The sequence below is a fragment of the Panthera leo genome, chromosome A2 (genome assembly GCF_018350215.1).
Source record: "Panthera leo isolate Ple1 chromosome A2, P.leo_Ple1_pat1.1, whole genome shotgun sequence".
NCBI classification, from domain to species: domain Eukaryota; kingdom Metazoa; phylum Chordata; class Mammalia; order Carnivora; family Felidae; genus Panthera; species Panthera leo.
In genome coordinates this window covers 20,522,335-20,536,396 of record NC_056680.1, presented here as the reverse complement: position 1 = coordinate 20,536,396, position 14,062 = coordinate 20,522,335, and the positions used below count along the sequence as shown (strand labels likewise).

The 14,062-nt window shown below is 56.0% G+C and overlaps 1 protein-coding gene across 5 annotated transcripts in view; it reads left to right on the top strand.

The window, feature by feature from the left end:
- Positions 1-13,308, top strand: part of POC1A (POC1 centriolar protein A) — a 101,367-nt gene extending 88,059 nt beyond the window's left edge. For 4 of the 5 annotated variants that reach the window (XM_042929567.1, XM_042929566.1, XM_042929568.1 and 1 more), the window contains one exon: positions 12,550-13,307. In XM_042929567.1, the coding sequence (XP_042785501.1) occupies positions 12,550-12,648 (99 nt within the window). In that variant the 3' untranslated portion in view covers positions 12,649-13,307. Of the gene's footprint in view, positions 1-12,549 lie in introns of all 5 variants that reach the window. The other variant, XM_042929570.1, reaches the window with a different exon arrangement.
- Positions 13,309-14,062: the final 754 nt, after the last annotated feature.

The following is a 14,062-nucleotide window of genomic DNA, read 5'->3' as shown; positions in this document are numbered from 1 at the left end:
TCTTACTCCTCTGCGGACCCACAGGCCATCCAAGGAAGGGTTAAGTACAGGCCACAAGAAGGGGCCTATGAGTATTCTGGTTGTGAAAGGCAGTCCCAAAGAGGCCTTCTTGGCTCTGTGATGAACCAAGTCACAGCTGACCCTGTGGCCATTTGGCACTCTCCTGCCACTAGAGCAGGGTCAGAGAAAGCTGTAGTCAGGTCTGCCACTTCCTTCACCTGCCCTGTGGAGGGCCCTCTCTGGGCCTGGACTGTCAGTACGGACCCTCTCCCTGGGTGAAGGAGAAAAAACAAAAAGAAGCTTTAGACTCAGTGGGACATGGCTTTTGGGGGACCGGTTTCATGTCCCCCTTTCTGATCTGGGCCCAGTTGGTGGCTCTAGAAAACCATCCAAGATGAGAGGCTAGGTTTCCTCCATGGATCGCTGGGTCCTTGGCAGGGCAGGGGGGAGCCTGTGAGCCCTTCTTCCCTGAGGTGGTCCTGTCGGGCTGGGGCCACAGCCTGACTTGCCAGGCTGTACTGAGGCCTCCAGGAAGCTACCTGACAGTCTCTCTGACTTGGGATGATTGTGTTTTATCAAGTTGTGGTAAATTAACTAACACTTTGGATTATGGATTGTTGGGAAAGTCGACTTCTGAAGAAATGGAATGCAGAAGGTGGCCAAAGCCAAGGTTCACAGCCCGTGCTCAGCCCTGTTTGGACTCACCACGGAGTCAGAGTACAGCAAAGCCGCTGGTTGAGCAGTGACTGGCATCCTGCACCTTAGGGCGTGTCCCTGGTAGACCCTTGCCTCCCTGGCGGCCTGCCCAGGGCTGACAAGGAGATGAGCTTGAACTCAGGCCAGTTTTGGCAGGGTCTGCAGCTCAGAACTTTTGTCCTGGTGTGGGTAGCACCCCCTGGGCCCCAGGAGCATTCCGTTTTATGGATAGTGGTTAGTGGATCTACTTTTTATAGCTTCTCTTTTGGGGGTAAGCAGTAATATGGAAAAGCCTGTGTTCATTTAAAAGGAGCTGCTCTAAAGCCACAAGGAAGGTATATTAGCCAAGATTCTTTAATCCCATGGCTAATCCACCAATAGAAAATAGTGTTTCATGGACTTCCCGAAGAGAGCTAATCCGCAGTAGAGGTGGGGGCTGGGGGATGCAAAAACGTCAGAGAAATCCTATATCCCTGAGATAATGTGAAACAGAAACATAGACCTGTGGGCTCGAGGGACAAAGGCTCATTTTGTGTTGCTAGCAGCAAACGTTTGGGTGAAGGGGGTTGGTTAAAAAGACAGTTGCTGAGCCCAGAGAGATTGGGAGGAATTTCTGTAGAAACACATTTTGTTGTGCATCAGCTGTGTGTGATCCCGGGCAAGTTAGCATGTCAGACGTCAGCAGGAGAGGGATTCTCCCATTTCTTCCCCTCTGAAGTTCAGGCCTCGAAGCTGCTAGCCCTCATCAAATCAGGCCTGAGGTGGGAAGGGGAGGAAGTGGACTGCTTCCTGGACTCCCATCCTATTTTGCACACCCCCACATCCTGCTGAGGCCAAGGCCAGCTGGCAGGGGCCCCTCTGGCCTACCTAGCCTCCAGTCCCTCCCCTGCTGTCCCCTCAAGCCTGCCAGGTCCAAGGCCCAACCTGAGGGGAGTGTCCCTCACCAGCCAGGCGGGCTCATCCCAGGAGTAAGGCTGCGCCTGGGCCTTGGGAACATGATGGGCTCGCTGGTGCAGTACCTGAATTCCTGCGTCTTCGTGGAGCTCAGGGCCTGGCATTTGTCCATCCAGCACTCAGTGTGTACCTACTATGTGCCAGGAGCTGTGTCTGGAAGCAGGAAGACCGCAGTGAGCAAGAATAGACAAAAACCCCTGTCCTTATGATGCCGGCATTCAGACTGATGGACGTCAGCGGGCTGTCGAGGGCCAGCATTTGCCCCTTTGACTCGAAGGCCCCTGTGCCATGGACCACTGGGTGCTGGACAGAGACCAGGGCAAAGAGGCAGAGCCTTGGCTGGTGGGAAGCACTTGGCTCAGACCAGCAGCCTCCCAAAGCCAGGCTGGCCCTTCCGGCCCCCGTTCAGCCCTGACATGTGGCAACTGGCTGACCAGGGCACCATCAGCAAGACAGGGCCCTGCATGTGTGTGTACACACACACACACATACACACACACTAACATACACCAACGGACAAAGCTGGAGCTGGCAGGAGACAAGGCAGAGCTGTGCAGGCGCTGAGCCCAGCAGCCCCACTTTGTTTTGATAGCTCACAAGACCCCACAGCAAAGAGATTCCCCTTTTATTGCATCTGTTTTAGATCTTTAGAATCTGAGTGAAGTCAAAACCATGCTAGAGGGGAGATTAATTCCATATTTTTCCATCTTTGCAATGAAACGAAAGGAAAGTTAGACATTCTGTGCGGCACAGTCGAGACAGGGGCATTGAGCCGATGGCCAGCTCCAGGATGCTCCCTGAAGCCTGGCACAAAGGCCCCCAGTGGTGTGGCCAGGCAGGTGCGTCCTCTCCCTAAGCCCCAGGGCACCTCGGACACTACCACCGGTAATCTGGCTTCTGTCTTGGGGGTAGGGGGTTGGGATGCCCCAGCCCCTGTGGGAGACCGCCTAGAGGAGCCAAATCAACCACAAGCCTGGAAATGATTAAAAGGAACTTTCCGTCACAGGAGAACTTTAAGGAGCAGCCAGACCACCACGTGCCCTGATGGCTCAGACCCTACCAGGCCTGACCACAGGCTGCCTTCTTTGGGGGCCTCATCAAGCCCCATCTGTACAAGGCCCCCTGCAGCTCAGAGCTTAGCCATGGCCCCCATGAAGTAGGGAGCCATGTTGCCCACGGTGCACCCCCATGTCCAGAGCAAGGGCCACATAAATATTAGCTGTTGATACAGTATTACAACGGAGCCTCGAGAGGTGCAGTGTACAGATGAGGAATCTAAAGCCTTGAGTCAGATAACTTGCCCAAGGCCACTCAGCAAGTTAGCAGTCAAGTTCAGATTTGAACCCAGGCAGCACAGCTCTGGAGCCTGCGCTCTTACCACACAGGACAAAGGTAGGGACCAGGGGTCACCATAATAGCATTTTCCAAGAGTCTGCACCTGTGCTATGGCCAGGACATCCTGGGAGAGGAGCTGGGCAGGCACTGAGCGTGGGGGTGAGCCGAGGGGGACTTGTGGGGAAAGAGGGCTGAGGTGGGGCTTTTGGTAGGTGGCTTTGGTCAGAGAGAGCAATAGTAATAGGCAACGTGGACCTTGAGTGCCATGAGAATGCTATGCCAAGGAGTTCGTCCGTTATCCCTGAGCTCCTGGACAGGAAAGGGACACGGCAGAAGCAGTGTGGAGGTGGAGGGTGACCCAGGAGTCCCGGAAAGCCGAGGTGGAAGGTGGAGCCTGAGCGGAGTAGTCACCGAGAGGGGCCTAGGGCACCCATCTCATGTTGGGAGCCATGGGGCAGGAGTAGCCTACCTGGGTCTGGTGAGGACACTCGTGAGGCAGAGCCCTGATGTGAGGATGCTGCCCAGCCTGACTCGGCAGCCGGAGGAGTTGAGAACAGCACGGTCTAGTCATGCGATTGGTTTCCTACACGCCATCAGCCCTTCCTGTGGTGCCCCCCTGCTCTGGCGCCCTGCTGTGCTCACCAACCCCACCGCCCTCTCCCGGCCCCACATACTTGGCCCCGCATACTTGACGTCTCTCTGCCTGACTTTCCCCCCACGCTGCAGCCCTGCCGCACGCCTGCTTGGGCAGCAACCCCCACCCCAATTGCTTAACCCTCTCGCCTCGCTGCCCCCCAGGCCCCCTTCAGACACGGGTGGCCCAGTGTCCCAGCTTCCTGCTACACTGCTGCCCATTTTAGTTCTCCTCGCTGCAGTGCCCCCAGCCTGGCAGAGAGCTCGAGGGCGCCTGTGGCTGGATGTTTGCTCTCTGGCCCAGCCACCCTGTCCACCTCTGGGCCATGTTCCAGGGAGGCCCAGGAGGGGATTCTGACCATAGAAACCACCTAAGAGGGCTAGGGCTCTGCTCAGAGCAGAAAGTGGACATGGAGAAGTTCCCTGCTCAGAGCAGAAAGTGGACATGGAGAAGTTCCCTGCTCAGAGCAGAAAGTGGACATGGAGAAGTTCCCTGGCTGGGGTCGGGGGCCCTGGGATAGAAGGGCTGCACCGGAGCCGGATGGGGTGGGGAGTGCTGCGGGGAGGCCTGGAGCGAGGTCTGCACGTGCAGCAGCATTCCAGAAGGAACTGGCCAAATATCTGAGAAATGCACACAGAAAGGCTGGCTGGTTACCTTCTGTCTTTCTCCTTTCCTCCAAAATGTTACTCACTGTCAGTCATGGTCGAGCAGCTTCCCCAAAAGCCAGCCCAGACAGGACCAGTGCTGCGGCCACGCCAGGGCCTGGAAGCCCCTCCGAGCCGGTCTCTTGTCTGCTGCATGTGGCAGACCTGACAAATGTGTGGGGGTGGATGAGGTTGTCAGGAGGGCCCTGTTGGTGTGCTGTGGCCCCTCAGGTCTTTGTGGAAGTTATGGCTCCAGTCTTCCTGCTACATTTGCACGTGGGCTGTACAGGAGAGACACTTTTAGCAAAGGTCGTAGTAGCAGCAGTGCTCTGGGAGGAGGAGCAGCTGCTGGAAGGCCCCTGGCTCACGAGGTCTGCCCTTGGTGTTCTGAAGTGCCAGTTCACCCCCTTCTGTTTCACCTCCGACTGTGGCACCTGGTGGCCGTAGTCAGTTCCCGGGCTGAGCCTCTTCTCCCAGACTCACTCTAGAACCAGCTCTGAAAACTGACCACAGGCATGCAGGAGCCCCATCTTCCTGACTGTACTTGCTCAGACCTGTGAATGTGATAAGGCAGTGTCAGGGTGGAGGCTTCCCTGTCCCTGTCCCTTTTTGGCCAAGGGCCCTAGGGTCCCTCCTCCACCTTCCTTGTGGCCACCACACTCTCTTCCCTGTTCAACCACTCCAAACCAACAGCACTCACCTCCTCAACAATGCCATATTCTTCTGTGCCTCAGGGCCTTTGCACCTACTATACCTTGTGTTTGGAACACATTTCCTTTAGCCTGTCTCGGGTTGTTGTCTCCTCACAGAGGCCTCCCAGGCCCCAGTCAGAGTCAGAGCTCTTCTTCCCAGGTATATCAGCCCCAGAGTAGGTGAGCCATGTCAGGGGCCTGGGCTTCACTTGGAGCTAACTCTCTGAACATATCCTACTCCTTTTCTTCTTGCCTTCTCTCCAAACACAAGTGTAAAGGGGATGAAAAAGAGACCTAAAAAGGAGGTAGAGGGGCACCTGGGTGGCTCGGTCGGTTAAGCATCTGACTTTGGCTCAGGTCATGATCTCACAGTTCGTGGGTTTGAGCCCCACATCGGGCTCTGTGCTGACGGCTCGGAGCCTGGAGCCTGCTTCAGATTCTGTGTCTCCCTCTCTCTCTGCCCCTCCCCTGCTCATACTCCGTCTCTCTCTTTCTCTCTCAAAAATAAATAAAACATTTTTTAAAAACTAAAACAAAAAGAAAGGAGGTAGAAATGAGGACTAGGGGAAAGAGCTGAGGAAAAAAAATGCAGGACAAGCCTGCCTCAAGAGGAAACCAGTCTGGGGAGAAAAAAGAGGCCAGCAGGGCTGAAAGAAGGGGAGGTCATACCATAGGAAGTGGGGGGCTGGGAAGTAGTCAGTCCACTGGAGAAAGAAGGGACAAAGGAAAAGCCCACGAAGCCCAGGGAAAGCGTGATGGAGCTGGCAGGGAGAGAGCGGCCATGAGAGGAGCATGAAGAGCTCCATGAAGGGAGCGGGGCCTCCACGCGCTGGGTGGCAGAGCAGCCCTTCTTCTGCTTTGTTGCACCACTTCTACTTCCAAGGGTGGGGATTATGCTCTCAGGGAGCACTGGACTCTCGCCGCCTCCATGTGACGCCCGCACAGAGCCCGTGGGAGCATCATGGCTCCCAGCCCTCTCAGGCAGCACAGTCAGGCAGAGGCCCTGTAGATGCTCTTTGGCCTCTGGCAACACTCTTCAGATGCCTAAGTCCCTGTCACACATCAGGAGTGGAGGCTCTCCCCTTGGGCACCTCAAAAGTCAGTGGAGATACATGCCCCCAGGCTCTGCCCCACGCGGGGCACCTGGACTGGCCAGTTTGGGCCATCGGTGGGCAGGGGGCCAGTGTGGGAGCTGGGCTCAACTCTTCCAGCTCCCAGAGCCCTGCAGCCATGGGCAGGCATCTGATACTTTGATGCCATTAGGGAAAAAATATCCAAGGCAGCGAGGTCCAGAGCCACGATGGCTGTCTAGATGACCCTCGTGTTGTGTCGTCTCCCGCTTGGAGCTGGGGGCCCTGGGTGCCAGACGTGTGGCTGAAGACTGGCATTTTGGTGCAACTTCTTTGGGCATCACTACAGTTCCTAGGGGACTAAAAAAACAAGCCTGTCGCTTTAAAATCGGTTATTTTTAGACCCCACTCAGAAGGCCCTTCAGGGTGTTACATGAACCGTCTTATACATCTTGAACTGTGAGTGAGAGAAGCCACTTGCCCTGTTAATGTTGCCTTGACAGGGGACAGATCACAGCATCTGTTCTCCCCTAGGCAGGAAGATGAGGATTTGAATAAGATGCCCTTGTTCAGCCTCTCCCAGAGGATATTCCTCTGGAGAGCTCAGGCAGCCAAGTCAGGCTGGGAATGCTGCCCCACCCCCAGCCTGAGCCGGCCTCACTCATGCTCTTGGTTTTGGTCCGCTGTGCCTCCAGCACTCTCCCTGACAGGTTCCCTGCGTTGGCTGTCCCTTCCTTGTCACTCACTGAGGGGCTAGGCTACTTTCCAGTGGGCTTCAGCAGTGTCACTGGTATCATCCTGCCCCAGATTCTGTCTGGTGTCCAGGGGCTTGTTCCTCTGCTCTCCCTACCTCTTCCCCCCCCCCACTCTGCCCCCAGCAGGGACCATAGTGTCAGAATGCAAAATAGCCCTGTTACTGGCTCAGGCCTCCTGCCCAGCCCACTCAGAGGGGGAGGGCCCTCACACTTAACCCATCCTGTCTGGAGCCCATTCTCTGCCCCTGTCCTGTGTTCTGTCCTATGTTTGGGGCCTCAGGGAATGGTCCCTTCTCCCATCTGCCTCTGACTTACCCCCACGTGGTGGGGGTTCATACTTCGTTGGTATCTGGTTGGGCCTCCAACACACCTAACCACAGCCATGTGCGCAGCATCCCCCTGTGGCGGCCAGAAGGGTCTGCTCCCCACTCGGCCCAGGACCACCAGCCCTGTCCTCTGCTCTGAGGCTGAAGGCAAAGCCGCCGCCTAGCATGGCCAGAAGGCCCCGGCCCCATCTCTTGCCTCCACAAGGCCCTTCCTCACTCCCTCAGACATGCCTCCTTTGATCCATCCCTCTGCTCGTTACCTTCCCTGCCACCTCGGGGCTCCGTGCTCTGTGATCCTTTGGCCCCAGCGCCTTCTTGCCCCACTTGCCTGGTGAACTCTTCCTTAGCCTTTGCTCACCGCTCCATTCCCGGGCCCACTTCCCCAGGCCACACCCTTCTGTTCTTCCCAGCACACCCTGCTGGTCTGTACGACTGCTTGGTACTTGCCTCTGCAAACTGGTGTGCACCCTGCAGGCCTAGCCGAGTCTGTGTGCACCGTTGTCACCCTGGGTGACACGGGCCAACACAAGGGTGCTCAGTGAGGATGAGTGAGTGAAGACAGTCTGAGGCAAGGGTTGGTAAATATCTGGTTTTGTGGGCCATAGGGTCTCTTGTCACAATTATTCAACCTGCCATCATAGCCAGAAAGCAGCCGTAGACAACATAAACAAATGGGCGTGACAGTAAAACCTTACTTACCAAAATAGACAGCAGGCCAAGTACACCAAGCCTCGGTCTAAAGATACAACAGAGTATGTTCAACAGCGAACAGGAATGTTTTTAAGGGTACTGTTTCCCATGACAAGGGCTGTGGCTTTCTGGAAATTGCTGGTAACAGCAGCAGAAGGTGGTTCAGAAACAAGCCCCCAAGTGACCCTCTGACAGGGGTGACTTTGAAGATGAAATTTCTGAGTCTGCTATGACTTTGTCCCATGAGGCTTCCCCATGGCTGGCAGGTGAATGCCGTGACCTTGGAAGTGGACAGCGTTGGGCGAGGGTGACAGTGTCCAGGTGTGGGGTCTGAATTCTGCTTCCTGTCCCCATGGTTCAGGGAGAGAGGTGCCTTACTTAGTTGAGCCCAGTCTTGTGAGGGGTGGGACACCCAGCAGTGACCAGGGCAAGTCCCACAGCGTGTTTGGGAACTGCTCACTTATGCTGAGTGACACCGCACTCCAGTGAAAGAGAGTGTCTAAAATTCAGGCGTTTGGGTACTTTCTCATCGTGAGTCTATTAAAGGGTTCTTGTTGGGATGTCCCCTTTAACCCTATAATATTTTTGTAGCTCAAAATCGTGACTTTTATGATAATTCCAAACCTAAATGTTAAGTGAGGTAAGAGACTGCTTTATAGGGGATTGGAGGCATCTGAGGCCTAGGAACTGTCTCTGAGTGTGGCCTGATGGTGTGAGGGGACTGCTAGGTGACTCTGGGGGGGGTGTCCCTTTTTACTACTTCTGCTCATTTAATCTGGAGCCAGGTGTCCAGGTGGCCTGGACAGGACAGAAGGTGACTGTTGCTGGGTAAGAACAGAGATCCACGAGTTCCTCCTCGGGCTGCTCGAGCTTGGGCACTGGGTGGGGGACACACAGGCCTCCCGGGGTTATGTAGCCAGTAGCCCTCAGGCATGGCTGGAGCAAGTGGGGAGGAATTAGTCCAGGCCTCACCTTATACGTGCTTGATGGGGACAAAGCGAAGGTGCAGCTCCCGGTGCCTTCGCCCAAACTCTGAAGCCAGGCCGCTGTGGGTCATGGCCTGGTTTGTCATTTATAAGCTGTGTGACTCTAGGAAAGTTGCTTAATATCACTGTGCATGGATTTCCTCATCTGAAAAATGGGCATGTGGAGGGCTCCCACGCTGAAGGATTGTGGAAGAGGGCTCGGCAGGATCACGAGCGCTCCGTGAACATGAGCTGCCGAGAGCAGCCCCTGGAGCAGAGTGTGTCAAGAAGCATCAGGATGAGCCCCTAGGGCCTGTCCCGGGTCCTCCCACCAGTCTCCCCTGGAGTCTGGGCTCCACACCTCAATTATGGAGGGGACTCTAGAGTAAGCTGCCCGGATGGCACAAGGGCCAAGGAGAGGGAATGAGTTGCCTGGTTTCTCCAAGGTCAGCAGGCAGGAGGGACCTTTCTGGAGGAGTTTGGACTCCACCATGCAGGAGTCCTGGGAGATGGGTCACCTTACCCAGACAGGTCTGCCTAGCAGCCAGAACGCTGGCCTCCTCAGCCCTTTCTCCACATTTCCTTTGCCCTGCTGAGAAGACAGAGGTCCACAGATGCCCAGGTCAAGCAGGGCTGCTTCTCTCATTGCCATTTGCCACCAGAACCAGCCTGTACCTCCTTGGGGACTTTCCCTCACCCCCTGCTCCTCTGGACAGAGAAAGGTGAGGGGCCATGAGGGCCCAGGGGCTGCTTGTGAGGCCAGCTGTCATTTGGCCTGAGTGAAAGGAGGGTGAGAAGGTTGGCGGGAGTGGGGGGCTGTCAGGAAGACTGCGGAGCTGTTTGCCTCGGTAGTGCTCCCCCCGCCTCTGGGACAGGCATGCCACACTACAGACACCGTGTGGAAGGACCCGGCGCACAGAGCAGGGCGAGCAGCCTGCTTGGCGTGGCCCTGGACAGCGGGAGAAACGAGCTATGGCCTCTGCCCTCTGGACACTGAGGCAGCACGTGTTTACTGAGGCTTGCTGTGTGCCTGACACTTGGTGCAGGCGGGCATGTTGTTCTGAACCAGCAGGTGAGGTCACACTGCGAACAAGGCCAAGTGATATGTCCCGGAACCAGCCCTTGCTGGGGATACCCTCGCCCACCCACACACTGTCCCAGATGCTTTCCCTTCCTCCCTCCCACAGGCCCCAGCAGCTGGGAAGCATGGTGACACCGTGGTGGCCTGGACTGTCCCTACAGGTGGCCCACCTGCCCTCCTGCTGTCTGTGCCTCCAGCCCTGAGCGTGTTTGACCTCTGCTCCTCAGAAGCCCCACTGGCAACCTTTCCATTGCTGTGGAGACTCTTCCCATGGTGGAGGGAAGGCACATCAGCAAAACTAGACGTTGGGATTTCTAGGTTTTACTTTATCATGAGAGACACCATTTTCCATGAAGATGAAGTCTCATGTTTTATTAGAGTAGGATTATTCAAGAAAACTTGTGGAGCAGAGAACACCAAGACAACATTCTAACATACAGAAATCCAAAAAATTGTCCTGTCCCTGGCCCATCCTTCTGGCTCAGACGGGGGTTGGGTGGGATTAAATGTGATCTGGAAGAGCCTGGTAGACTTCATCCCTGGATGGTGGCTGCCACCCAGCATCTTGGCAGAGTATGCCGGGGGCACAGGGGAGACAGGAAGTAGAGAGAAAAGATAGAGATGATGACTCTTCCCGAGTCTTTCTCAGCTAGAAAAGGGGGGAAGTGGGAGAACGTCAGGGAGAGGAAGGAGCTGCAGGTTTGAGGAGTAGTGGACTTGTGAAAGCCTTTTTGTCTACAACATGCCACAAAGCACCCTCTCAAAGCTCCCCCAGGAAGGGCCCAAAATTGGGCTGGCACCCTCCTTTCAGGGGGCTGGATATGAAAAAGGTGTGTGCATTTATGTTCAAAGAAATGTAATATTGAGAAATGGCCCTATTTCTACCGAGCTAAAGTATGGGCTCCCCCATGGAACTAAGTGGAGGCCTCATGAAATGCGTGGCACCCCCGGTATTGACATTGGCCCAGCACCCGCTGCCTCCACACTTGAAAATTCGGTCCCTGTGAAAAGTTTAAAGGGGCAGGGAGGGGGTGCGCAAAGAGGAAAAGCAGGCGGGCTCCCCCACTGTGGCCTGGAGTCCGGGACCATCGGAAAAAGTCTGGATGAAGAATGATTTTGGAGCTTGGCTCGGCACAAGCTTTGCAGCAGCCTATGGAAACTTCCAGGAATGCTGCTCTGGGCCAGCCAGGGGCTGTTTCCGCCTCCACTTTTACGAGGTACAGACCCCTCGACGGCTTCTGGCCAGCACAGGGGGAGTGTGACTCTCTTTCAGCTCAGCCCTGCCTCTCAGGGTGCAGTGCACCTTTTCAGAGCCCTTACAGCCCAGGCCAGCTCAGTTAGAAAGGGCCAGCCGCCAGGAGGAGCAGCCTCCGTGAGCGGCTGACGTCCATGCGGGATGCTGTGAGAATTTATAGCAGCCTTAGAGGGGAAACTCCCTCCCAGAATGTTTCAATGTTTTATTAAATGTATGAAGGGAAAGTTTCCTTTTCACTGGACCAAGGCCCACAGCCTCCATGGAGCCTCAGGGAAGGTGGCAAAACCTCTTGGGAAAGCCCACAGACAAATGGGTAAAATTAATAGAAAGTATTGTTTCTTAATCTGAGCCTTTCTGCTGGCTGTAGGTGGCACCACACAGGAACCGAGCCTGCCTTGCTCACAGCAGACTCACCCAGTGCCAGGTGCGGGCCTGACACGCACAGGCCCTCACCCAGCTCTCGATGGGGGGAATGTGAGCTCAGCCATAGTGGCCAGCATGGGTCAGGGTGGGCGATGGCTGGGGTTGGCCGTGTGACCGGTGGGCAGGCTCGGGAGTACACCGGCTCCCAGATAGCACCTGCCCCTCTGCCAGCACTCTGTCCAAAGCCAGAGGAGGTGGGCAGGTTTTTTGCAGCCACATCTGCAACCCTGGCCCTGGCCCATAAGGCGCATGCAGCCCCAGCAGCTGGGGGCATGAGCAGGCTAGACAGCTAGGTCGTGCTGGGTGTGCAGGAGAGGCCAGGGAGCAAAGGCTCAGCCTTCGGAAGTCATTGCCAACATGGGTCAAGCTAAGAAGTGATGGCTGGGTGCCATCCTGAGTCAAAACCCATAGTGTCCAGGACTCCTGTGAGCTTGGCGTTATCCTTCCATTACAGAGGAAAAGGGGGGCTTGGAAGTGGAGTTAGGGCCAAATTCCCAGGTGGCATATTCCTGCAATGGTCCTCACTGGACTTGGACAGGCAGAGGCCCTCCTAGGCTCGGGGTCGCTCAGTCACTCACCTCCCAGTCTGGGAAGTCCCTCCAGGTATAGAGGTGAAGAGCCTGAGGTGTAGGCAGGACCCTAATTTGGTGCCTTCATTTGGGGGTGTCGTTTTCTTACCTTTGGAATGGAGATGGGTGATGGTCTCCAGTTGGTTGTGGACAGAAACCTGGCCCAAATGAGGAAGTGGTTCTGTTCCAGACCCCAATCTAAGTGCCAGACCACCAGGGCCAGGGATTCTGACCCAGGGCTGTGGGACCTGCTGCCGACCTTCCCTCGCTGTGTCCTCCCCCTGCCTGCAGACATCAGAGAACAGCCATCCAGAGCGAGGAAGAGACATGAAGGCAAGAGCGGTCCAAGTCGCCACCAGAGCCAGGGACCTGACAGGACAGCAGGCCGAGCAGCTGAGCAGGAATGGCTGGGGGGGGTCCCTAGGGCAACCCTGAAGCCTGACCACCATTTCTTTTGCAGACAGTCTCCATCCTGGAGCAGCGCTTGACACTGACGGAGGACAAGCTGAAGCAGTGTCTGGAGAACCAGCAGCTAATCATGCAGAGAACAACACCGTGATCAGGGGAGCGAGAATCAAGAGCTTGGTCGATTTTGGGGGGTGGCAGACCGGGGACTGGTACTGTGGGACTTGGGTAAATAAATGAAAGGGATTCAGCTCTGTGGGCATCACATTCATCCCTGAGCCCCAGAGATTATGCCCCTATCTCTGTCCTCCACCTGCTGTCTGCACCTGGAGGCTCTCCACCTGGCAGTGGGAGGCCGGCCCCCTGTGGGCAGGGCCAACACATGCAGAATGTACTGTGTTTGGTTTAATGTGAAGGAGTCACCCGGAAATGTTTGCTACCTCTACCTCGGAGTCCCAATGAGCCCTAAGATCGCAGCTTCCCTGCCCCCTCCAGAAGAGTCCCCTTCCTGGGGTTTGTCCAACCTTCTGTCATATGACTGGCTCTTCCCACCCATAGCAATGGACTACACATTGGGTGGGGAGCCAGGAGTTTTCTCTAAATCTGACAAAAGGCCCAATGTGGGTCCATCTGAGGTTTATCCAGGAACAAGCACTCGAGGCGGGGAGGTGGTAGCTTTGCAGTGGCCTCGATTTCTGCCTCACGCATGCTCACTGGGGCCTGGTGGCTTCCTCCTCTGTATGCACGAAGGTGAAGGAATCTGAAATTAAAATGGACTTTATTGAGCTTCTCATAAAAGTGGCTTGTTCTGAGTGAGACCTTATCAGTGCCTCCATCCCCAGGGCCCATAAAGGGAGAATGAGAGCGGTGACTTCGGAGAGCCCCTGCCAGGTTACCTCTGGAGCTCAGGGTATTGGGGGAGCAAGGACAGCCAGAGTCCCTGCATGACATCCACCTCCCCTGGCCGGGCCCCCAGCTGGCTTCCTCGATTGGATCCTGGAAGACTCAGGCACCTGCATTTCCACTTACTTCTGAGGGTTCTCATAGGTGCCTTCCTCTGCATCCCTGCAGGGAGAGCCAGGCAGTGTTTGCCATATGTCTTGGTGTCTTCTATGCCTTCAGCATTTGGCTTCTTGGGACCCAGCCAGCCAGGGAGGTATTTATCCTTCAACATACCTGCCTTGCCCCGGGGGACCGGGGTGGGGGGTGGGGGTGTTAGATCTTCTCGGGAGCTGTTAGTACCACGCAGCTAATGAGGTTCCCAGCCTCTGCGGCTTCCAGGTGGGAGCAGAGCCTGAATGCCTAGGAGCTTGGGCCGCCAAGGAGGCAGCCTGTGTTGAGCCCTGATAAACGATGAGAACGGGGAAGCTGCCTCCCCCGGCCGTGTGGAGAGAGAGCCGCAGTCCAGGATCAGGCTACAGATTCTGCCTTTAGCCAGCTGTGTAACCTCCGCATGGCGACATAACCTCTCTGAGCCTCAGGTTCTTGTGTTATGTGGTGGTGGTAACCACCCCTCCAGGTGCTTACAAGGGAGGCTCGCTCCCCATGAGCTGTGAGTGGGAAAGTGG